This window comes from Spinacia oleracea, chromosome 3, assembly GCF_020520425.1.
Source record: "Spinacia oleracea cultivar Varoflay chromosome 3, BTI_SOV_V1, whole genome shotgun sequence".
In the NCBI taxonomy this organism is placed as follows: domain Eukaryota; kingdom Viridiplantae; phylum Streptophyta; class Magnoliopsida; order Caryophyllales; family Amaranthaceae; genus Spinacia; species Spinacia oleracea.
In genome coordinates, this window is record NC_079489.1 from 48,309,724 (window position 1) to 48,336,295 (window position 26,572).

The window sequence follows — 26,572 nt, forward strand, 5'->3', positions numbered from 1 at the left end:
TAATCAGCTGACATATGGCAAAAAGGATTATTGGCATGCTTGATTGTCTGGAGCTTAAGATATCGGATGTTTTTGAAGTTTTTTGTTTGCTGCTGAAATCATTAATTCCTCATTAGGGAGACAAGTTTTGTTTGTCCTGCGGTTCTTCTTCTTGTATTTAAGAAACTCCCTCCTTCAAAAAATAGTTTGAACCTCTGTTTATCCAGGACTCAGAAGATTTCATCAAGTACCGGTGTCGACCGACGTTGACACGGGTACGAAATCCTGGTCGGATCCGGCAGGTTTCCCTTGGACATGGCAACCTCAGAACTCAAGTTAGAAACCCTAGATCCAAAAATTAGACATCAATTCATGATAAAACGTATAATATGTTGGGGCTTTCAGTCGCTAGAGTGAGGCGATTCCCTTGGTGGAGTTCTCCTCTCTAGCCGATAGTCTTTAGTGCTCGGAGAAGTGTAGACCATGGCAGGTAAAAAAAACAGAGGATTTTGTAGCGGATTGATGAGAATGAAAAACAGAAAGAAATGGGTGGGGGTTAGGAGAGAGAAAAACATGTCGTAGTGGTAGAGTTGACAGTAATTGGGTTGTCTTTTAATAAGATATATTCAGCCTTCACAGCTTGTCTCAGTGAGCATTTGTTCTAAAGAATAAAAAAGCATTTTTCCCTTTTCATATTTCTATAATCAATAACATGTTGAATAAAACAATAAAGACTATTTTCAGATTTCTTTTGAAAATAAATTCTTAAAATATGATGAAATATTATTTTATATATAATATTGCCGTTTCAAATCTCGGACAGAGTCCCCGTTTCCCCATTTCTCAGAATTGCTGTGTTGGACATTAGGGCCCTTACCCGATACTTCTTCTCCGAGGCCAGGTAACCCTAGGTTTGAACAATTAATGCACAAACTTTCACGAAATTGGTTGCATCCGCCTTATCTATTGGTATTTTAATGGAAAAGTGAATGTGATTGGAGATATAATAAAAATACAAAAAGGAGATAGTGGGTCCATAAAGAATGTACTCGTATTCTCGTACGAAGGATAGCTGATTGTAAAACCATTCCAAAAAAGTGAGTGTTCAAACTATTAAGGGAAAAGGGGGATTACATTATTTTAGGGTGAAACTAGGTTGTTAGGATATACCCAAGATGTCTCTCTTTATCTTTCTTTACTTGACCAAAAGCACCTCTTTCCAATTGGATATAAACTATGCGAAGCATCAGCTCTATTTTTAAAGTTTAAACCAAAAGCTGTAGCCATTTCTTCCGCTTCCTCAACTTAACCGTCACCCTCTTGACTGCCAATAACTTTTTGTTTGATAGATAACTTGCATCACGCAACCTTGTACGCTTCTTTTGATGTATGTTTGTCATGACTTCATGAGAGAAGTAAGGTAACTAATAACTTGACTTTGCAATATTCTCACTATCATTTTTGTCCTCTTGGGTGCTGATAGTTTAATATAATCATATGCTCCAGTTAAATTTGCAGTTTTCTTAGTGCTCGTTCATTTTATGTTTTAAACATCTTTGACGTATCTTCAGTTGGACGTTGATGTGATAGTGTATTTGAAGGGGTTTACTATGCTTTGTTTTTTTTTTTTAATCATTGTCTTGGTGAGCATTTGTTCTAAATGTTTGGGGTATCTTACGAATGCAGAGTGCTTCGGACATGGTTTTAGCTGATGACAATTTTGCCACCATTGTTGCAGTATGTGTGACTTTTTTCTATTTGATTTATGATAACTAGGTGGTTAAAATTATTGTAAATTAACATTTCATTGTTAATGCTGGATTACTCACAGGCAGTTGCAGAGGGAAGGGCTATATATAACAACACCAAGCAGTTCATCAGATACATGATCTCTTCTAATATTGGTGAAGTAGTTTGTATATTTGTTGCAGCCGTTCTTGGCATCCCTGACACCCTTGTCCCTGTGAGTCTACAGCTTATAAATATTTAGTCTTCTTGTGTTGCTTAAGATACTTATATTACTGAAATTGTAATTGTTAATTTTACATAAACTCCTCAATTTTTTGTCCGTATCCAATACAGTAAAATTCACAATTCTTGACCTGGAATAAACTGAATGGATTAGTAAACTTTATGAGCTTGGTGAAATAGAAATTGAAGGGTACGGAAACTTTGTTATCGTACAGGCAAGGCTGCATACATTTGACTTCTTCCATCTTGCCCAATACGGGCACTGGGCTTATGCTGATATTTTTCAAGTGTTATTTCAAAATTAAGATTTTGGTACAAGTTCCCTCTAGGCATTCATTGTGTACATCATGGTGCGTAAGCGTATGTCTAGAAAGTTTTTCTGTTCAAGTATTGGACAGGCTGAAAAGAAATAACATTATGGACTGAGCTGTTTTATTTGCTTGCTTTTGGTTAAGGCTAATAGTGGTTTCAAAGTCCAGAGGTGGGATGCTTTTTTATTTTCGAAATCTACAGCTGTTGGCGATTAGCACAAACCACAGAAAGGAATACATCTAGACTTCTAATTTTCTATATGCAAGCTGGACCCTTCCACTTGTTTTAAATATATTGGAATTAATGTGAAAACTTTTTAATGTGAATGGCTTAATTTTCACCTTCATCGTGGTTTTCGATGGTTGGCAAGTGGCAACTATTGAAGACTCTTTGATGAAAAATATCATCGTCCACATTAAATTTGACAATGATTACTTTTCAAATATCAGGTTCAGTTGCTATGGGTTAACTTGGTTACTGATGGGTTACCTGCAACTGCTATTGGCTTTAATAAACAGGACTCGGATGTTATGAAGTACAAACCACGTAAGGTATATGATGTTCCTTGTTCATTAATGCTGACGTTATTCTGTGTCATTTAACTGAAAATGATAGTCGTTGGTCGGAAAAGTTTCTGCCGACGTTGGTCAGTCATTCAATTGATTGTGCAAACAGCTTAGTTTTTGGCTTTGATTCTCCCATTTGTTACCACCATTCTTCTTGCTCCTTGTCTTTTTATTTGTTTATTAAACTTCTCTTTTATCTGGCCTTTTCATGTTTTTTTCTTACTAATTATAAATTCCAAGGAAATTTGCTAATTATAGACGTTACAAGTGGTCCTTAAATGTTTTCATATGTAGTGTGACACGTCAATTAGATAACAAAATGCACGTTCTTTTTCCAGATAAAATATTATTGGTTGTCCTTTCTTTCATATGGAACAAAACATAAATTGCTTGTGAAAACAGCTGTGGATGAGGGTCCTTGTATATATGGCTGATTTAAGGATAATTGTTTAACTAAGAGCGAAATATTGGGTAACGAATTGCTGGCTGATTTAAGGATAATTGTTTAACTAAGAGAAAAATATTGGTTAACGACTTGCTGGCTGTGTTAATTGCAAAACCTCCAAAAAGTTGAACAGGAGCATAACACTTTACCGTAATTATTTTCACTTCTGACTTCTTAGTGTCAGAAAAAGTTCTATTTATTTAAGACATTAATGCAGGGCTAAATGATAATCACTTGTCAATCCTTGAATCAATTCAGAAAAAAAGTCTTGTTAACCACAATAGACTAATAATGATATAGATCCTTTGCGTCACAACTTAATAATTAAACTATTAAGCTGCTGATAAACTGAAAAAGCCCTGGTTTTCATTCCAATCATCTAATTACCAAATCATTGGTGCTTTGAGTATTTTTCTTTTAAAATTCATGGGATGGGTAACCGTTCACTATACACTCCTCCTTTTTATTTTATTTTTTATTTTTTATTACACTTTTGCCTTTTGCCAGTATTCACATACTCCAGTTTGACCAATATTTGTGATTTATACTTAAGCAAAACAGCCATGTGGAATCTTGTTAGATTCATCTCGATATATAGTTTCCAAATATAAACTGTTTATAATATTTACTCCATAATTGAAGATATTAATGGTCAAACTTCCGTGTTGGCAAGCGTGAAATCAAAGTGTGTAGATTGAGAGAAAACAGAGGTAGTTAATGGCTTATAACAGTCTCATCATCATACTCTTAGTAAAGAGAAGAGAATGTCTGTTGGATGGAATACACTCGTCTATTTCGGTAGGGTTTGAGGGCACTTGACTTACTCGTCATTTCAGGCCTAGCTTTGAATCACTAGCCTACTCTATTTACTGCTGGCTTCATAAACACCATTCTTGACATCCTTGAGGCACAAGGTATAGAGATTGCCAAACAGCAGGTTAGCCAAACATCTGTAGTGTGGAAACACTTTAATGACCGTAGCTAGGGTTTTTAATTGTGGTTGACTGCTTATGCCCAAGACCATCCATGTGTTGTGTAACATGGTATGATTTTGTGTTGATCGTATTAGCTTTAGTGGCCATAATGACGTTGTAATAGCTGCATCTTCCAATATGGTTCATTGTGACTCCAACGTCAAATAGTAACTGATATCTGAAACAAGGGTTGTGAAGGAAGTACAATTATCAGTTATTGAATCATAGGCTTGAAAGAAAAGAGTAGCTGACGAGAGCGGTTCCTATGACTTGACTTATGGTGGAGTATAATTGTATTCAATTTAACAATGATTGAACAACCTGTTAGATGTTCAGTGGTATATAGATCCCATAAGCTTGCTTCTGATAAGATTAATATTTATCCTTCCATATCCGTTTAGAATGGTATAAAATGGTTGTTGGTACTTAATTTTGGACTTATATTCACTTTACTGTCATGTTATCAAGCTCAATGCTTTAACCACAGCTAAATTTCTCTTTTATGTACACTCGTCTCAAAACTTCCCAAATAATGTAAGACAGAGATCTGTCAGTCCAGAATTTAGGTCATATCATGGCAGAAGAGATTCCATGTCATGATAACTGTTATAACTATTTTTTATTGTAGCCATAGCATTTTATGAATGTTATGATAAGATAAAACTCAATTTAGTGCTTTAGTCCATATAGTCTCAAGCGATAATATTTTTGTTGTATCAGTGAAGAAAAACAACACCTCAAATCTAAGCAACCATACAATGATATTTTTGTCACATTAATCTTTCTGAACAATCACTAATCAGCAATCGTTCGTTCCACTGAACAAATTCATATGAAATTCGTTTTTATGTTATCTGATTTCATTTTTAATATGAATATATTTCTTTCTGCTAATGTATAGTTGTGGCTGGACAGTCTTGAAAGTTGGATGTTTTATATTGTCAAACATGCAGGTCGGGGAAGCAGTTGTTTCTGGCTGGTTATTTTTTCGTTATGTAGTCATTGGAGGTAACTTGTATTTACATGCTTCATTCAACTAAATATTATAAGTTGGTGCTTGATTGGTCAAAGTAAATGAAGCCTCCATTTACGATCTTGAATTAAATTTTCACTTTATGTAGAAATACAATTTGATTATAACCATGTAGGATATGTATATTTGAACAATTTTTCCATAAATATAGTGTGGACCTATGTGTTGATGCGAGAGCGTGCACGGTGATGCGTGGATGAGTAGCGTTTCAAGACTCTTCATATCTTTTTTGCTTAATTAGATTTTAGGTCTCACTTGGGACGGTTTTCTCATTTTGGGCGTAGTTTAAATTTCAGTTTGTTTTATGTTAGCTTTCCTAGTTCAGTTAAGATTAGGAGTTGGTTTCCTAAACCTATTAGGATTCGATTTTAGCTTTCCTATTTTGAGTTGGGTTAAGTTTCCTTCTTGCACTAGGATTAGGTTTCCTTATTGTTTTAGGATTAGGATTAAGCTTAAAGCTTGCAGAATACTCCAGAGCTTTATCCCCTATAAATAGTGGTGCTTATTCTTGTTTCTACACACAATTTTATTATAATAAAATCTGAAGCTTTGTTTAAGTTTTTGAATACTTTAAACTTACGTTTTTATCTAAGTAATAATTAATCAGGAGGGGATTGGGAGTGAATGGTCTTATAAATTAGTGCATTCAATTTGTGAGTTCAAGAATGGATTCATACATTGAAATATCGGTTACTTACTGATCAATTAAACGGGTTGATTAGAATTTTCGTGGGTACTTGCTGATTCATTAAACGGATAAATTAGTTTATTTTTATTGGTTCTTGAGTTTAGATCTCTTAATTAAACTAAGGGGTTTAGATTCATATCATGTGTAGTGTTTATTCTCACTGAGGAGCTTTTTTCTTTAGTTACATTATCACTTCATTGTTGAGTGTGGGTAAGTTACTGTCATAAACCCAGTTTCTGTAAAATGCATATATTCTAGGCACCACCATGCACTTTGTTACATTTTACACGGGGTTGATGATTGAGGATCTAAACTAATAATGGTAAGATGTCTTTCAGGTCTGACTTTCCTTGAAGCAATTCGACCTTACCATTTTCCATTACCCTGTGTAACCTGTTTCTTGGGATGGGGAATTTCATTTGTTTACTGAAAAAAAAAATCATAGCATTAAGGGGTTGATTTGCTAAAGCAAAGATTTTGTTTACACAGATCGGTTGGGAGTTTCAACCTATGGGTTGGATACATCTTCCCATACATAATTCTTACTTGATATTAATGCAGACAAGGCCTGAGTTAGATATGTCAAACACAATTTCCTGAAGACTTTAAATTGTCTATTCTAATATAGTGACTAATTTTCTTTCCCTTACTTTCATCATTCTAAACGTCAATTGTCATTGTCACAAATATTAAAAGTCAATAAGTGAAAGCAGTAAGTCTAATCGTTATAAAAATAAAGAAAGATAGCTGTTCATAATTTTTTTTATTGACAGAGTTGGGAAAGAGTACTGTTTTTAATTCCTATTTTTTTGGGACGATTAGACGTACTGTTTGGAGTGTATATTTGTCCTGGTTTGAACCCTTCATTTGAGGTGGTGGGTATGAGCATGTGGGAAAGATTTGCAGCATTTCACCCTATGCATTCCCATACATGCAATTCATTATATGCTGCCTGTAAATAATACTCCCATTTTTCCTTAAAGGACTGCCCATACTTTTTGGGCACGTGGATTAAAGAATCGTCTTGTGGTTGGCAATTGTCAGTAAAGATTAAATTAAATATTGAACTAGTGAGTTTATTTTGTTCTTTTTGGACTGACGTGACAGTAAGAGGTAACAATAGAAAAATAAAATGTATGGCATTTATATTATTTTATTTAGTGGACCCTACCCAAAATAGAATGCATTTAGAATGAAGGAACTGCACGGTTGTTCGATTAGTAATATTTATAAGCCTAATAAACGATTATAAAGTCTAAGAACTGATAGCTAGTAGTTTTATCGTATCCCTAATGTCAAAAGCTTAATAACTGTGGAAAAATCTGATCAGTAATTAGACTTATATGTGATTAATAGGTTTCTGCTATCATTAAACACCCATTTTGGGTAATGGGTGCACCGTGCACATAATACTTGCATTAGATGTTTTTATATCGCTCGTCAAGTCGTCAAAAGAAGAAAAAAGAGTTGTATTTTACCATTATAGCTTACATCTTAGTTGTCAAACAAGTCATACAATGTACTTAACTTTTCTGTTGCATATACTAGTCACTTACAATTTGTTTCTTGAATAATAAATATAGATTCCTTTTCTGAAAGGGGGGGGGGGTGGATTCTCAAGTACGGTTCTCCTTGGAAGTTTTTTCTAATGGTTGATGAGACAGATAAATATCAGGTTATAATAATAAATATGGATTCCTTTTCTGAAGGGGAGGGGGGGTGGGGAGTGGATTCTCAATTAATCATGGAGATGTACGGTTCTCCTTGGAAGTTTTTTCTAATGGTTGATGAGAAGGATAAATATCAGGTTATATTAGGATTTAGGATTATTATGGATCAAAAAAATAGGAAACATTTTTGACCTTTTCCCCTCATATTTGTTACAGCTTATGTCGGCCTTGCCACTGTTGCTGGTTTCATATGGTGGTTTGTTTATGCTGATACTGGACCCATGCTATCATACGGTGAATTGGTAAGCATCTTAGCAATCTGTTGCCCTATGATTTTGCTTGGAAAAAAAAACTCCTAGTGGATTTTTGTTATTCTTGTAGCAACAAACCTCTACACTAACAAAAGAGTTATGTTTTCCCCTGTACTATTTCTAAGTCTTAATAGGAACCCAGTTATAATACACACTGTTGCTCAATTTGATAGAACAAGATTGGTTACAGTAGCGCAATCCGTTGCCCTAATTTGTAATATAGTCCAAATTGTACATCTTTCATGTACCAATTCACCTTTTTCTGTTACCAATCAATTCGTGGGGGATTCAGGAATCAGCCAATTAGGAAACACAGATGACTGTAGCCTTAGCAGACCATCTTTGAAATTAAAGTTTAGTTTTCATTCAAAGGATGTTGGGTCCTCCTTTTTATATCTTTGCTTCCCATCTTAACGTCTTGCCAATAGCTTTGCTGTATTACTTTGACTGTTAGGCAGTTTATGTTTTGAAATTTTGACACCATACTCTCTCCATGCTGCTATCTACTTCCATTTGCGCTATCATCTGGTATGTCCACCATCTCTTTTTTAAGCCTGGAATTCGTCTGCAGTGACAATCCTTTTCCTAGTCCCTGCCCTTTCCTCATTATATCCACCGAAATTGCTGCCAGGCCAGGAGTGATTGGGGAAGTGTTATGAAGAGATAATGAAGATTAAGGAGGTGAAGAGTATTGCCCAATACTAAGGCTGTGTTTGGTTCACAAGAAAACATTGTGACCTGAATTTTAATTTCAATGGACTGTTTTTTAATTAAAATCTTAACATCAGAAAAATATTTTCACCTCTTTAAAAACTAGGATGGGGGAAACCAATCTTCCTGGAATAGGATTTTCTTTCCAACCAAACACAACATAATAGGAAAGCATCTGATGCATGCAGGGAAGTGGAATGCAGGTTAAAGGAATAGGTTGACAGGGGGCACTAATGGAGTTTCTTCACCTTTTCTTTCTGCCTCGTTGGATTTTGATCCATTGGCACTCTGTCTTTTTTTCTATCTTGAAGTAGGAACTTATACGACACATTGGACAACCAAGATTTGGTGGCTCAGATTTGAGGCAGTATAAAAGTGGTAATTGATTGATTCCAATCAGGAGGCTGGAATAAGTGGAAGGAGAATTTGGAGGGGTTATATGACTTGTTTTGTATTGATTTTATTTTTGTGGCATGACTCTGTGTGCTGTGCACATGTCTTTTTATCGTAATTTCTGATCTTCAAAAAAGTTTGGCCTTGATTTGTTCCCACCTGGAGAATGTCATTTTCCGCTTTTACGTGAGCCAAAATCTTTGTTCGTTAATAAATTTGACACACATTTTTATTTCCGTGTTAATTACTCACAATTCAATTCAGAAAATTTTCTCAAAACTTCTCAATGATCTTTGGTAAATAATTCTGGTTTCTGCGGTCTGGAAAAAAGCTTCTTACTGAATATAATGTTTATTGTTTCTTGCACATACACACTGAAGGGCTCTTTTGTGGGATCATGATGATGCCTTTTTCCTGTACCAGGTAAACTTTGACACCTGTCATATGAGGCAGACAAGTTATCCGTGCAGCATATTTGATGATCGACACCCATCTACTGTTTCAATGACAGTACTTGTTGTGGTAGAGATGTTCAATGCATTAAATAACCTGAGTGAAAATCAATCTCTTCTGTGAGTATTTAGTTTGACTAATCTTTCCTGGTTATGGCTCTGCTGCTATCATTTAGAAAAAATATTATGTCATCATGTACATGAAAAGTAATATTGCATATGTGTTTCAATGATCATTCTTGTTTCTGGTCTTCCAACATCATGGATTCTCATTTTTGAACAAAAAGTAGTCCATGGAAAGGGAGAACTAGCACCCTTCCAGAAACAAAAGTTGATAGAGACATGACTCTGAAAGTTATAAGAAGGATCTAAGGAAGAGCTCCTTGAGCATGTGTTGAAAGAGATTCTAAAATCTTAACTCTCTTCCCCAACGACTACACGAGGCACTTGTTTTATAGGATTATATAATTTCTTTTTGTCCAAATCACCCTCATGAAAACAAATAACAGATTGCCTGGTAATATTCTGTCAGAGAATGTTGGTGGTTCTGCTTGTTTAATCTTGTTAACTTCATAATCTTAAATGCAAGTCTTATAATGCGGTGTTTATAATTGGTCTATAATTCTATATCTGCCCCCCCCCTGTCCCCGCTGTAGACCAAAATAAATGTTGAGCTTATGGATACTCTTTGTTAAAATGAACCAAATTAATTCTGCCAGATGCTGTACTGTATAGCATTTTTTGATAATGCGGATGAGAGTGAGGTAACTGAACATATTAGTGGAATAAAAAATATATAAAGAAAAGCTGGAGGATATTTTATATAAATAAGTTAATTGCATTATCTAAAGAATATCCATCACATGCTGTCACCATAGCAGTATTCCACTTAGTATTGTGATAATTGCATTTTAACTACCTCTATAAATATTGTTTGACTTTGGACAATTATATGTTGACTATCCTTGGGATTTGGCTTCTTGTTTAGTGCAATACCTCCCTGGAGTAACTTATGGCTGGTTGCTTCTATCATATTGACCATGCTTCTTCACATACTTATCTTGTATATTCAGCCATTATCAGCTATGTTCTCTGTAAGTTGTTTATGATGATCTACTGTTTTTGTTTTGTATTGGTATGTTTTGTCCTTGCTAAAGCTGCATATTGTAACTAATTATTTGCTTAATCTCAGGTGACCCCACTGTCTTGGACTGAATGGAAAGTTGTTATGTATTTATCATTTCCGGTCAGTTATGCCATCTAATATGCTTTATATTAAACATAATGTTCAATTGTTTCTGGCATCTCTTAACAACATTCTCTACTATCCTGAAACCCCAAGCGATAAATCAACAATAAACATGTGTTATATAAGATTACTAGTTAATGATATACTAATGCACATAAATCTAGAGTATTTTGTCTGATCTCTTATTTAGATTGATTTATGGAACCTGACAAGATCCATTATTGTCCATACGTTATCTTAAGTCGTGATCATTCCTCCAGATTAGGTGATCATTAATAGGGTTATTAAGAGCAATAAAGAACAATTACACAATAATTACATATGTACAATATACAATCAAAAAGAAGGGAAAAATTACATATCTTGTTACAACTTACCATTTCTCCTTTAAAAAAGACTCTTTATTCACCCTTTGCACGGACATGACTGTATCTAGATCTTGAAACTATTGGAAGTTTGTGACTTTATGTATTGGGCTTAGGAAGGAGTAGAAAAAGAACATGGATTTTTGGAATGCTCGAGTTATTGTTAATTAATTTTCGGAGGTTTGAGAGGGATGTATTTATAGTAGAAGTGTTTCGGCTGAAAGAAATGCTAAAAGGCTGAAACTTCCTGCACGCGTGAGGAAAAAGTCGCACGGGCACGTTGCGTGCGAGGATTTACCCGCGTGTGTCATGTGTTCTCGAGAATTCTAAAAAGATAGGATAAGGTTCCCCACACGCGCTAGAAAAAAGTCGCCCGTTCCATTCATGCGTTCACGCGCGTCAACAATACTGCTCTATCTTTGACAGCTCATCACTTCTTGTCACGAACTCGGATTGTAGAAAATGATAGGTTGTTGGAAAGCTAAAAAAACTCCTTTTCCTACTTAATTGGTCTTGCATCAATGGACTTAGTAGATTTTGTGTTATGGCCCTAAGAGTGCAAGGTGGTCCGTTTAGTCAAAGTCCAAGTAAAAGCTTCATATCTTCTTTATTCTAAATCTTCTTTATTCTAAGTCCATGGAAAGCTTTTCCGACGCCTACTCAATCATGTAATATGCAAGATCCAAAGAACATTTTATAAGATTAACTTTGGCTCCGAACGGATGTATCATTTCGTAACAAGTCAACGAGCGTATTTCTAGTACACATGAGCATGTTTTTGCTAACTTTGATTAACATTGTACTCATTGCGCCCAAGAACTCCGAGTTCGGAATATGTCATTAACATTCTAATTAACGGGTGAGTGTTTAAGCTATTTTACCTTTACATTGTTTAAATTTTGAGTCTTTTAAAGAAACGAGGTTAAACGTCATCATTGGGCCATCACTTTAGGGACCAAAAGTAGGCGTCTAACATCACTCTTTTATGTTTTTAAGTGATGGAATTAGGCGACTACTTTAAATAGGGTATATCAAAGCATTAAACTACTGACTTTCTGATTCCTTATATTACAGCCAATTTTACATTTCTGCCAGGAAATCAACTTATTCCTCTTAAGCTATTTTTATGAATTCTGAAATGCTTTAATACTTGTGTAGGTAATTTTAATTGATGAAGTCCTCAAATACTTTTCCAGAAATTCAAGAGGTAATTGTTCTTGCACCCTGAGTATTCAAACTTCTTTTGAATCAATAGGGTCTGGATTTATTCACTTCTTTATTATGCATGACATGGTTCAGATGTATTCCCTTCTCTTCAAATAAGTTGGCCACTTAAGTTTTCTCATTCCATAAGTTGTCACAAAAAGAGTCAGTGGATTATTTATTTTCAGTTTAAAATACTATCAAAGTTAAGTTGGAGTTAGAGTGCCTTATATGATGTTAAATTAGAGTGAGAGTACTTTCAAAGTATGTAATAAATACAACACAAATCTAAGTGCCTTAAAATCTATGTATCTCCTGCGACTGACATGTTAATGTGTTTACTTTGTTCATACAATTTTGTTAGAATTGGTATCACCAAGCTACCAAGATATCCTTGGTCAAAACAACAATTTAGTTAAAGAAGATCGCCTATTGCTGTTAACTGCAAGAGGTGTCTTGTTTCAAGAGTGAACACCATTCGTCCATATCATACAAAGCAATTTGAATTGAATCCTTCATTATCTTGTTTCAAGTAGTATGGCGCATTAACTAATTTCTGGTTGGTTTCACAGTTTCCTAGAACTAAAGCGGAATTAACTGCAAAATCACAAAATAATGTGTATTGAGATATGGTGTGCACTCTGCAGAAACATTCTCACATATAATTTCTTTGTCTACAGGTATAAGGTTAAAGTTACGGTTCTGGAAAACTGATTTACTTCCCAGAAGAGAAGTACGTGATAAGTAATTAATGGTTGCTGTGAGCCCAAGCACAGAAGCTTAACTGTGCTACAAAACTATGCTCCTATGACGCACCCTCCAGTAAATGCCTCTTATGTGTTATCAGTTTATCTATACAACTAGAGAAGGGGTTTTACAGCCTATGCTTCTTAAAATTGGTCATGCTTGTACCAAGTTGTTCGAGGAGGTAGATGAGTGTCATGTTCATTAATGAGTCATGTGTACTCGGGCACAATCACACAGAATTTTGGCATTGGAACTTGTATCTTGTTCTTGTGAAGTCTGTAGTGTAGGTGCTCGGTGCAAAAGTTTTGGTATGACTCCATCTGACTATCTGAGTACTTACTGTGTACAATCAATTACTTCTGAAGGTAACTAATATACGAAGTGTCACAAAGATACTTCATGCCTTTATGTAAAACTAACTAATATACTCATTATTTTTTTGTTTTATGAACACATTTGAGGGAACCAAATTATTCGAAGCATTGTATGGATATCTATCTATACTATATATTAAAAGGTGTCGATATAACAAAGCATATGTGAAACACGGAGTTTTACTTATGGCTCGTTCGCTCTCTGTAATCTTCATATACGTTAAAAAAATGACAAATATGGTTTGCGTAAGGTTAGAACCCTGAATTTTGAGTTTAAAATAAAGCTTTTACCACTAAACTATTAAATGTTTCATGTTATTATTGCAAAAAAAAAAAAAAATAAGTGTATATGTTGTTAACGTAGTAGCCAAGGGCATCGTCCTGGCTCAAAAACTAGTTTACCCTTTGCGATATGTATTTGCATTTTCATGAGTATTACTTAAAGATGTGCAACAAAAATACCATTTTTGGGAAATACATTTGTTTAGGTTTTAGGTGAGCTGATAGACGAACATGGCAAACCTGGCTGTGCGTGACATGTACACATTGACAGCATGTGAGGTGGGACACTTGGATTTGTTGTTGAACAAATAAGCTTAGGTTTCCATTAGGGTTGCACCGTTGGTGGTGCAGTTTGGCTAATATCCGTTATAGTCATGTCTTTAATCCTGTAAAAACGATGCGCATAGTTCGTTTTTTGAAGAAAGGAAAACCGCATGTGCGTCGCCAATGGAACAAAAAAGACATGCTTCATAACTATCTAAAAAACAAAGAAAAATCATTTTGGAAACCATCCATTTTCCATTGCGCGTTTGTTTTCTTTCTCCACTTTTGACAAACCTATTTTATATAGCGCTTTTACTTTCGTTTCATGTCACTATTTGGTCTTAAATGAGCTACACTGAGCTGTTTTAGTACTTATGTGTTGTGTAGTGTATTCTAGTTTAGGACGTCTTTGATGGAAATTGGTTTTTTGAGAAACGTTTCTTACTTCCTAGACAACTACGCAGATCGCAAGCAAGATTGGGAGATTTTAGCTGACTTCAAAGAGCCATGAACGCTAAATTATGCCCAAATGAGTTAGGCTTGAGTCTCAAGAAGGAGAAGCCCACAAATCCGTGCAAATTGAGTCTGCGTCCGGTGGCGTATACATCATCATACGACCGGGAGATTGAAGAGGATTTGGAGTTCCTTGTGTTACGGTTACCACCGTTGTTCCCCTTGAAACTGGAAATTGTTGTTCCCTTTATGTTTCTTTAAATTCCCTTGATTGTGTTGGTTACCCCCATGACCATGATTTCCAAAATCCTTTCTCTTTTCACCGGTTCCACTTTCAGCCTTGTTCTTTCTCACTTGTAGTCCATACAAATGAGCAACCTATCCATAGAGGGTATCTAGAGAGGTAAAGGTCTCCCCAGATAACAACAACTGTAGGTCCTTTGACAACCCATTCTCAAACCTTTGAGCTCGAAGCTCCTCCGATGCCACCACTTCAGGCGCAAACCTAGACAACTCGATAAACTTAGAGTAATAAAGTCAGACCGTCCATTTTCAGTTCGATGAACTCTTGGACTTTCTGCTTTTTCAGGTATGGCGGGTAGAACTTGTTCCTCAAAGAAATCTTAAAAGGTTCCCACCCAAGCTCAGGTGTAGCTCTCAGGGAATTCACACACCTCTGCCACCATAAATCAACTTCTCCCCTAAGGTAATAAACAACACTATTCACCTAAGGTTTTCCAAACAACTCACAACATTAAACAACTTATCAAATTATCGCAGCCAGTTCTCTAAGACATTGGGGTCAGACTCCCCTTGGTACAGTAGAGGCTTACTCTAGGTTACCTTCTTGAACATCTCCCCAGCAGGGTCATTGTGTGGATTATGCCTAGTCTCTGCTAAATTTTGAACTACTACAACTAGTTCTCTAACAACCTCGGTTATTCCTTGTTCAGCCATTTTCTTTCTCCTGAATGAAATAAGAAAAACTAACTTTAATGATTGGGTTTTTGACATGGAAAACACTAAGGTTACAGACCAACAAACCAAATCAAATCACGTTGTATAAAAATTTCGGACCATAAGGGGAAAGTGGCGCCAACTTTGGCCACCCCCTTGCGTAGTTCGAAATCACTTAGTTAAGTGGTAATTGAATTTACCACGATTCACTTAATTAAAAATTCATTCAAGAAATAAAACAAATGACCCTCGTGTTGATTGCTCGAACTAACTTGGGTTGAAATAACTTAGAAACTAAAGAAGAGTAAGGGAAGAAAACTAAATAATACTTTTATTTCTTTATTGATAATTCTACATCCTTTGAATAAATGAACAAACCGTTCAACTAATAACAAAAAAATGTAGATTTGCTACTTTATTGCTTTGACATTAAATAAAAGAACTAACTATTAAAATATTATGCTCAAATGCTAGTGGCATCACGCCTATCATTTCTTTCCCTATAAGATTCTGGAGTAAAATCATAATCTTCAGGATCATCAAAGTCGTCTTCTGGATCAGAATCTTCATTCATAATATCATATTGATGTGGTACTCTTTCAACTTCTCCATCAACTTCAGGTTCCATATCAGAACCACTGGATATCTCAATAGTAGGCGCACGAACAACTGGATTGGGATTCGCAATTTCCACAACCTCATCATCATCATCTTCTCACCCACCATTCATTGCTAGCTCATACTCATCATCATCTATATCATCCAAACCTATTCACATAGCAAGTCTACCGTCTTTGTAGCACCTTTTCACTACTTCAATGATAGAAGTCATACTCTCAGAATTATACCCCCATCTACCATCCCTAGTACTATACTTCACCAAGTTTGGTGTATCATCCTCATAATGCATGTCATTAATCTTAGCCTTTAACTTAATTTATGGTTCCCTAAGTGGCAAACAATACACAATGGTAGCAACTATGACATCTTCTCTTCTCAAGTGTGGTAGATTATTAATCTTAGCAAAATATTCACACCCAAACTCGATCTTCATTACATACAAGTGCAGAGTCTCATCTTCAAGTTTCTCTAAGTATCCTAGGTTGGAAAACTTTGAAGGCAACATCTTAATCCTGAAATACACAACTTAAAAGTCATACTAACGTTAATTCTAGAGCTTGTAGAAGGTGAGGTGTTGGAGAATAGGTTGAGCGTTTTGACTATTCAACCAACAATCTTTGATGAGATCAAGGAAACCTATATAGGCGATGTTAAGTTGGATCGAATTAAAGAGAAAATTTTGTAAGGACAAGAACTAGAATTCAAGATCCACGAGGATAGTAGCATGAGGTATAAAGGAAGGTGGTGTGTACCACAAAAGTGTGAAGAATTGAAGCAAAGGCTTATGAAGGAAGGGCACAATACACTCTATTCAGTGCACCCAGGAGGTGACAGGTTGTATAAGGATCTTAAGAAGGTGTATTGGTGGCCTAGAATGAAGAATGAAGTTGCTGAATTCGTTTCTCGATGTTTGACGTGCCAGAAAGTCAAGATAGATCATAAAGGTTCCCAAGGGAAAGTCCAACCACTAGAGATTCCAAGATGGAAATGGGATTGTATTTTTATGGATTTTGTCACGTGTTTGCCGCGACCGAAAGCAGGAATTAAAACGATACCATATGAGTTATGGTAGATAGATTAACCAAGTGGGAAGTGGTTATCCCTATGAAGGAGACTTGGAAAATGGAACAGCTGGAAAAAGATCACATCAACTATATTGTGAGACTTCATGGAGTTCCAAAGGATATTGTTTCAGATAGAGAGTCTAGATTTCTTTCGAAATTCTGGAAGAGTATTCAAGAGAACTTTGGTACTACATTGAAGATGAGTACATCATTCCACCCAGCGACAGATAGACAAACAGAAAGGATTGTTCAGTCACTCGAAGACATGCTTCGAGCTTGTGTCATTGATTTCCAAGGAGGTTGGGAAGAAAGCTTAGATTTGATAGAATTCTCGTACAACAATAGTTATCATGCATGTATTGGAATGACACCATTTGAGACATTGTATGGAAGGAAATGTAGAAGTCCACTATGTTGGAGTGACATTAGTAAGACAGTCGTATTAGGGCCTCAAATGATAGAAGATACGATGAACCAAGTGAGGGCTATTCAAGAAAAGATCCAAGCTGCCCAAGATAGGCAAAAGAGCTACACGGACTTGAAGTGTAGAGGGTAAGAATTCAAAGTAGGGGACAAGGTGTTACTTAAGGCTTCAGCAATGAAATGAGTCATGATATTTGGGAAAAATGGAAAGCTTAACCCAAAGTATATAAGACGTTATGAGATTCTCTAGCGAGTGGGAAAGGTAGCTTACCAGTTAGCATTGCCAATGGACCTTCATAGAGTTCATAATGTGTTCAATATCTCGCAGTTAAGGAAGTATATACCAGATAAGTCTCATGTGTTGCAACAAAAAACAGTTGAGTTAGACTCTAGCTTGACGTATGAGGAAAGACCAGTCAAGATTCTAGATAGCAAAGTGTGCAGTACAATATACAATCAAAAAGAAGGGAAACATTACATATCTTGTTACAACTTACCATTTCTCCTTTAAAAAAGACTCTTTAGTCACCCTTTGCATGGACATGACTGTGTATCTAGATCTTGAAACTATTGGAAGTTTGTAACTTTATGTATTGGGCTTAGGAAGAAGTAGAAAAAGAACATGGATTTTTGGAATGCTCGAGTTAATGTTAATTAATTTTCGGAGGTTTGGGAGGGATGTATTTATAGTAGAAGTGTTTCGGCTGAAAGAAATGCTAAAAGGTTGAAACTTCCCGCACACATGAGAAAAAAGTCGCACGGGCACGTTGCGCGTGAGGATTTACCCGCGCGTGTCATGTGTGTTCGAGAATTCTAAAAAGATAGGATAAGGTTCCCGACACGCGCTAGAAAAAAGTCGCCCGTTCCATTCATGCGTGATAAATTTTTTCACGTGCATCAACAATACTGCTATATCTTTGACAGCTCATCATTTCTTGTCACGAACTCGAATTGTAGAAAATGATAGGTTTGGTAGATTTTCCGGATGGGTTTACACCTATCGGATGCAAATGGGTCTTCAAATCGAAGAAAGACAAAGATGGAATTGTATACGCATACAAGGCTAGATTGGTAGCAAAAGGTTACAGGCAAGTTCACGGCGTTGAACGATGAAACCTTTTCTCCAGTCGCTATGCTTAAGTCTATTCGGATAATCCTTGCGATTGCCGCGTTTCATGACTATGAAATATGGAAAATGGATGTCAAAACTGCCTTCTTGAATGGTGTTCTTGAAGAGACTGTGTTTATGCCGCAGCTGGAGGGTTTTGTCGATCAAAAGAACCAAGGAAATGTATGCAAGCTTAAGAAATCCATTTATGGATTAAAGTAGGCATCAAGGAGTTGGAATAAACGATTTGATGAAGCAGTCAATAAGTTTGGCTTCATCAAGAATCAGGACGAATCTTGTGTATACAAGAAGGTCAGTGGGAGTAAAATTGCATTCCTAGTCTTGTATGTAGATGACATACTACTTATTGGAAACGACATTCCTATGTTGGAGTCTGTAAAGACTTGGCTTGGAAAGTGTTTCTCAATGAAGGACTTAGGAGAGGCACAATACATATTGGGCATCAAGATCTATAGAGATAGATCTAAGAGGATGATTGGACTAAGCCAGAGCACTTACATTGACAAAGTGCTAGCTATGTTCAATATGATGGAAGCCAAGAGAGGCCATCTACTCATGACACATGGCACATATCTAAGCAAGACTCAGTGTCCCAAGACATCTGATGAGCGTAGAAAGATGAGTGGAATTCCATACGCTTCGGCTATTGGATCCATCATGTATGGTATGATTTATACAAGGCCGGATGTTTCGTTCGCACTCAGTGCAACGAGCAGGTACCAGTCAGAACCAGGTGAGGCGCATTGGACTGCTGCCAAGAATATCCTAAAGTACATGAAAAGGACTAAGGATCAGTTTCTGGTCTATGGTGGTACAGATGAGTTGATTGTTAAGGGCTATACGGACGCAAGCTTTCAAACCGACAGAGATGATTTCAGATCACAGTCTGGTTTTGTGTTCTGCCTTAATGGCGGAGCAGTAAGCTGGAAAAGTGCTAAGAAAAGCACTATTGCGGATTCTACAACTGAAGCCGAGTAATTGCTGCCTCGGAAGAAGCAAAGGAAGCTGTTTGGATTCGGAAGTTCATCGAAGAACTTGGGGTTGTCCCCTCCATTAAAGGACCAATGGCTTTGTATTGCAACAATACCGGAGCCATTGCCAGGCAAAGGAGCCTAGGAGCCACCAGGAGTCCAAGCACGTACTGCTGCGATTTCATATACTTCGAGAAATCGTTGAAAGGAAAGAAATCGAGATTTTGATGAGCCGATTTCCGGTCGTTGACGGATTTCCGCTCAATCAAACAAAATTTATAAACTCCTAAACTAACCGACTATATTGGATTATAGTGGCAAGCTAGGGATCGTCCCAAGAGAATGAATATGTTTGACTTTTCAATCTAATGCGTTCAAAAGCTAATTCGAATGGAAAACGTATTTATGTATGTATGAATCTATTGAAATCAAGAAAAGTATGAAATATGAACAAGTAAAGAAATTCTAGAGACTTCGGGAATTGGCTATGGAACTTGAATTGGGAGTTCCGAAGATCCTAAATGCTCATGATTTGCAATGACTAATTAATTAATGCAATGACCAATTGTGGCTTCGACGAGCCATGCTCAACCAATCCTAATCTAGCTCACGCTACAATCAAGACTCGTGGAGGAAACTATGCACGAAAAATCAAGCCAAAGTAATGCAAGCAACGAATCATGCTCTCGCGCCAATTCGAAGCCAAACACTCCAATATTCTAGAAATTTAGGTTAGCTAATCCTAAGCTAACTAGACATGGAATCAAACATCAATTAATCCATTTAATCACAAAATCAATCACAAAATTATCTCCAAAATCCCTAATTCTAATCCAAGGCTTCAACCCAAATCTCTAGACTATGAACTATTCAATAGGCATGATTATGACTAAGATTAAACTAAAACTAATCCTAATCATGAAACTAATTGCAACAATGAAACTAATTGAATCAACAAAATTCAGAAAATTTAAATATCAAAATGGGGGAAAAAATCAATGAAATTCAAAATATGAAACTAAATCTAAGATTCAACAATGAAATCAAAGCTTGAACGAAATTAATGAAGCATTTAAAGAATGAAAGACCAAATTAAAGAGAAGAGTAAGAATTATACCTTGAATCATTGAAATTGCACCAAAATTGAAGAACTAAGCTCAAATTAAAGAGAAGGAAATCTGAAATTTATGTTTTAATTCACTAATAAATTGAAAGATTTAAGCTAAGAATCCTAAATTCTATCCTCTAACCTAAGCTCTAATCTATTTCTCTCTCTACGCCTAAACTAATTTGAGAAAACTAATTCTAATTATGAAATTCTACACTTCGAAACAATGCTGCGATTTCGTATTTAAACATCACTTCCGCGTAGCCGTGCGATCGCACACAAGGGTCCGTGCGTTCGCACAAAAACACGGGGAGTTCCTGCAAGATTTTTTGCTGTTTTGTGCGGTCGAGCAACTCCGTGTGGTCGCACAGCAAGGCCGTGCGAACGCACAGCTCTGCAAACTGCAGCTTTGCGTGTTTGCTTGCTCTCACTTCTGCTTGGAGTTTAGATGCTGTAATGGCGTGTGTAGCCGCAGCTCTGTAGCTGCTATGGCTGCTAATGCTTGCTCTTGTGCAGCTGCTATCAAGGGACTTGCAAGGCTCAAGTTGGAGAGCTCACGAGGCTGCTACAAGGGCTCGTGTACAACTGTTGTTTGCGTGTTACTTCTGCTGTTTGTAGCTGGTTGTTTGCTGTTCTGCAGTGGCTGCAATTCTGCCTTGCTACTCTCTCGCTGTCAAGGTACTGCGAGGCACATGAAAATGAGCACACGGGGCTGCTGTAAGGCCGATGCACAACAGCTTATGGACTCGTGTACAACAGCTAGCAGTGGCTGTCATTCCTCGTGTGTGTGCACTGCAGTGGCTGCCATTGCTTGCTCTTGTATGTGTGCACTGCAGTGGCTATGGCATGTTGTTCGTGTGTGTTGCTGCAAGGCTGCTGTTGGTATGCACACACAAGGCTTTGTCGCTGCACATGCAAAGAATCGTATAGCAAGTTAGCAAATCGCAAAGCACGTTATTAAAAATCGAAAATCGTATTATTAATTCGTTTAACATTTTTACAAATCGTAAAACATAATAATCGTCGACAAGCATAATGACACATTATTTAACACGTTAATACTCAAAACGACCCTTACGCAATGAGAATGCGCACAAAAGGCACGTTTAGAGCAAAAACGACTAAAATATACGCAAGACGAGAAAATGTTACGATTAATGCAAAAATGCGATAAACGAACTAAAAACGATAAAACTAAGCAAAAATAATAATAATAAAATGCTAAAAAAATGAACTAAAATCCTATGCTAAGAGCGACATAAATGTCGCTCATCAGATTTGCAAGGTTGGAACTGACGACAACGTCGCGGATCCATTTACTAAACCGTTGCCACAAGCGAAGCACAATGCACATGTAGCAACACCATGGGAATCAAGAATATTGGAGAATGACTTTAATTTTCTAAGTTTTCTTTTAGAACATCTGTTAGATATGTGTTTAAAACAATTGGTTTAACCATTCATATTTATGAAATTTCTTATTTCATATTCATTTAATTTGGTTTAGTATTAAATGAAAAGTCCATGTGATTCAAAACATTCAAATGGGATGTCAAGATGGATTCTTCGACAAAGAAATACCCATAAGTGAACTTGAATATTGAAGTCACAAAGGATCCCTAATCCAGGTCATTGAAAGGTGGACGATCAATGACTAATGAAGATTAGATTGCAAGTAGATTTGTAGTTCGGTTTCTTGTACTAGATTGACTGGATGTCAGAACCTTTTGCATAGATACTTATTGGATCTTGTATCGGATTGACCATGAGAACACTTTAAGAGATTAAATTCATGTCATAAGTAGTTCTCATTAATGGTGATTAGAACCATTCCTCAGAACATGAGTAATTAAGATTGCTCGTTTGAGAATTAATTCGCTCTAATGCTAGCAAAACGTCGCACCGTAAAAGGAGGCTATAAAAGCACTTATTGGGCGTACTATGAATCAAAGTGAGTGTTCATAGATTGCAAGAATGGATTGTCCTCCTATCTTTGATAAGATATGGTGTTGTTGTTTAACAAGGCCTCTCGGAGAGTTAGATATTGTGAAAATGCATGGCCGTGCTCAGAATGGTTAAGGCTTAACCTTCTGTAAAAGTTTAACAGTTGAACTCAGTAATCTGAGAAACACTTATGGACCTAATAAGGATGGCTTGGATCTTACCTTATGTTCAGCAAGTAACACTAAGCGACAAAGGAATGTGGATGCACACTTGTCTGAATGACAAGTGGGAGACTAAAGGAAATGTGTCCTTCACCCAAGGTGCATTAAGTCTAATACCAAGGTTCAGATTAATTACGAACAATTAATTCAGTGAAATCAAGTGATCGGAACATCTAGCTGGAGCAATGCTTCCGATCCGTGAGTTCTAATCTATATTAGGCTTACAGTTTACTCTTGACTAAACCTATAAGGTCACACCAGTGGCATGTAACAGATCACCGGATTAAGTGAATCGGAAATTCATTTAATAGCTTTTCGGGAATTAGTTCGGAAAAACATAGGAATCGTATATCGTATCGCGAATATTCGTAAGTTGGGCAAAATGAATAATCGTATCGTATGACGGTGATTTGTCGTGTACGATACGATAAATAATAGCCGTAAGGCATTCTTCGCGAATACGAGCCGCAACGGAGCTGCTGGCCCGTCGAGCCAGCAAGTTCGCGCAGCGAGCAAGCCAGCCCGCGGCACGAGTGTTCGCGCAATGGGACAAGATAAAGCAGCGAGCAAGCAAGCGAGGCCCGCGACCCATCGCTGCTGCTCGTGCGTTGTAGGCTTCGACCTGCAGTGGGCTACGCGCATGTGGCTTGCGGGGTGTGTGTGTGTTTGGCCTGTCAAGGCCTTGTGTCTTGGCCGGTTACACTAATATAACTCTAGGCTTATATTCCACACACTAATCAGTTTTTCCACACCCCTAAACCTAATTCTGAAATTAATTTGTTTCAGTTTTGCTCTCTACTCTAAACTGTTCTTCCCGAAAAAGCAAACACTCTTGAATATTGTCTAAGCTACGATTATCAAGACGGATCTGAACGTGTCAGTCAACCAAATGGAGGAACGACAATTGGAGTTCTTTGTTCGTGTTCGTTGATAATAAACTCGGTAAAACACGCTTCAATGTAAGTATGCTTAATCTGTGCTTTATACACGTTTCCTGGCTTTGGGGATGTTCCGCACATGCTACATGTTTAACTGTATTCCCCTACACTAGCTTGGGGGAGTTTGATATGTGCGTTTTATATAGAGTTTTTACCCCCGTCCCTTAGTACGTTTCTTTGTTAAATGAGCTCTTAGGATCCATTGTGAAGTCTTTCGGGTCATCAAGGGCATACAGTTCCTTATCCAAATTCTCAAGGTGGGGAACAAAACAGAGCCTATACTTTACATACCCCATAAAAGTTATAATTAATTCCAAAATATGAGGGGAAATTATTTTCTTATCCAGAGAGTAAAATATGGCTTTTCCATTACTGTAACGTCTGGCAGGATGGAAGACAAGTTTTCCTTTGTGCCATATCGTAAAAATTATCAACTTCGAAGTAGGCATTTCTGCAAAGCACATCACAACAAGAACACACATTATATATTCAATAATTATACTCATTAACAAAAGAACCACATGTTCAGATTGAAAAGGGGATCTAGACTTCTAACATTAAAAAGTAATAGTTAATCCAATAACAATAAATGAATAAAAATTACAACTAACAATTCGGTAGTAATCGTGTTCTAAAACAATAACACAAACAAAAATTACAAAATTACATTTGAACAACGTCATCTCAGGTAAACCAATAATATAAAATCATAAATTTTAATTTTAATTAAACAATATTTAAAATCAAAATATTAGAGTTTCAAATCACAAGTCCTGAAATTGTAAAGCAACAAATAAATCAATCTAAATTAAAATCAAAGTTACCAAACGTATCATGTTCAACTCGTGAATACATCTACTGTCAGAAAACCATTAGTTCAATCCTTCAATTGAATAAATTTGCAAAAAGCATTTAGTAAAGCACGAAAATTAGTGGACAAAGTTATACCTTTAACTTCAGGGATTAAAAAAAATCGAGAGGAGATGAGAGAAGAGTGTGCCTCCGGCTATGCCAAAGAGTCAGTTCTCTGGTTGTGTCCTGCCGCCGCGCGTAAATGTCGAGAAGAGTAGCGGCCTAACGTTTATTCTTGGGGTTTGGGGGAATTAGGTCGCCAGGAGAAGTCTCGACTGTTGGAAACGTGGAAGGTTCTATTCGTTATTTTCAATAGAAAAGGGGGGGGGGGGGGGGGGGGGGGGGGGGGGGGGGATCAGGTACAAGAAATAGAAAACATACAAAAACAGGTAAGACAGGCTTATGTATAACGGCAATAAACCCAACTACTATGTATTGCCTCCGTATTTAAATAGGAGATACACTTGGCCGGGCATTGGTATTAAGGACGAATAGTTAAATGAAATGAAATAATAAGCATGTGTGGTTTGGGGAAATATTTTAATCAAGTAAAATAAGTAGGGACCATTAAATTTGGATGGGTGTGGGGTGGGGGTTTGTGAAATTAATTGTTTAATGTGATAGTGGTTCATAGGGTTAATTAGATAGGGGAGTTTAAAAGTTACTAAAAATGACAAATGTATCTCCTATTTAAATACGGCCGGAAATGGTAAGTGGGTCTCCTATTTTATTACGGAAGGAGTACTTTGTAGTATGGAGTACCAAATAGTTATACTTTTTAATTGTAATTTGCGTGCTTGGACCGATAACGGGCTAGGCCTAAACTTGCCTTTTTTCCAACGACCCTATAGTAGAAAAACCATTTTCTTTTTGCGGGTCTGACTTGTTGTCCATACCTACCTACTCAACGGGCTTGTGTTTCCAGCGGGGTAACGAGCCTAAAAATATGGGAATGTATATTGATTTTCTTTACAAATTTACATATAAGTTCATTCTCATTGACACCATTTATGGTCGGCCACCAAACGGGCTGCTAGAGCCTCCCACTATTGTTGCTCTAAGCGGATTCCAAAAAATAATGTCGCAATTACCTACATTTGACCGGAGATAATAAATCCATTGAACTCAATTAACGATACATAATTAAATGCAATACACCTACATAATCCATCAAGTGTAGACAATGTTAAGTAACACTTTAACAACTATCAAATATTATTCATTTGAATTGATTGTGGCCATCCCCGGAAGTTTATTTGTGCAATAACTGATCCTAGCTGGGAGTTTTCTTGGTGCTTTACCTCAATGAAGTTAGACTTGAACAATATATGACAATTTTCCGACACCCTCGGAATCGTGTACAATCTCCCAAAAAATTCAAATTCCTTCGGCATTTCAATCATTTCCGTTCAACCACAAATGTATGCTTTCTGTAGACGCACCATCAGTTCGTGTAAAACAGTTGCATTGATTAAAATGTCTTCCATCCACTTTACATGATCGTCGTTATCAGACCTTACTCCGGACACCTTTAAGTTCTTCAACTTACTTAATACACATTGTGGTATTGGTGATATCCCGCAACTCATATCTACTTTCAGGTTCGTCAAATTATCAAAAACAGACCAAATATTAGAAACAACATCCGCATCATTCAGTTTACATAACATACCAAGATCATAGACGACTTGAAGCATCATCTCATACGAAATTCCTCTTGGAAAATGTTTTATCCCGTATACTAAGTGGGTTTGACTATTATAGCATCATCTATGGTTTTGGATTGAAAAACACAAGAAGGGACAGCAAAGAACGACACAAAACGTCTGCGGAAAGGGCATGTAACTTCATGTTTACAATATTTCGACGGCAAACTTCAGAAATCCAAATATTCATATACCT

General features: G+C 36.7%; 1 protein-coding gene and 1 long non-coding RNA gene across 3 annotated transcripts in view; one reads left to right on the forward strand and one right to left on the reverse strand.

The window, feature by feature from the left end:
• Window positions 1–13,577, forward strand: part of LOC110796538 (calcium-transporting ATPase 3, endoplasmic reticulum-type) — a 48,231-nt gene extending 34,654 nt beyond the window's left edge. Inside the window, exons 25-34 of one of the 2 annotated variants that reach the window (XM_022001598.2) lie at window positions 1,666–1,716; window positions 1,811–1,942; window positions 2,712–2,813; window positions 5,201–5,255; window positions 7,855–7,940; window positions 9,477–9,625; window positions 10,494–10,599; window positions 10,698–10,751; window positions 12,278–12,326; window positions 13,003–13,577. In XM_022001598.2, coding sequence (XP_021857290.2) covers window positions 1,666–1,716; window positions 1,811–1,942; window positions 2,712–2,813; window positions 5,201–5,255; window positions 7,855–7,940; window positions 9,477–9,625; window positions 10,494–10,599; window positions 10,698–10,751; window positions 12,278–12,326; window positions 13,003–13,070 — 852 coding nt within the window. In that variant the 3' untranslated portion in view covers window positions 13,071–13,577. Of the gene's footprint in view, window positions 1–1,665; window positions 1,717–1,810; window positions 1,943–2,711; window positions 2,814–5,200; window positions 5,256–7,854; window positions 7,941–9,476; window positions 9,626–10,493; window positions 10,600–10,697; window positions 10,752–12,277; window positions 12,327–13,002 lie in introns of those variants that run through there. The other variant, XR_008930475.1, reaches the window with a different exon arrangement.
• Window positions 13,578–20,750: 7,173 nt separating this feature from the next.
• On the reverse strand, window positions 20,751–24,983 carry LOC130470321 (uncharacterized). Its single transcript, XR_008930476.1, has 2 exons — window positions 24,767–24,983; window positions 20,751–24,269 (listed from the first exon to the last, which is right to left on the reverse strand). It is a non-coding gene; the product is annotated as an uncharacterized lncRNA (long non-coding RNA).
• Window positions 24,984–26,572: the final 1,589 nt, after the last annotated feature.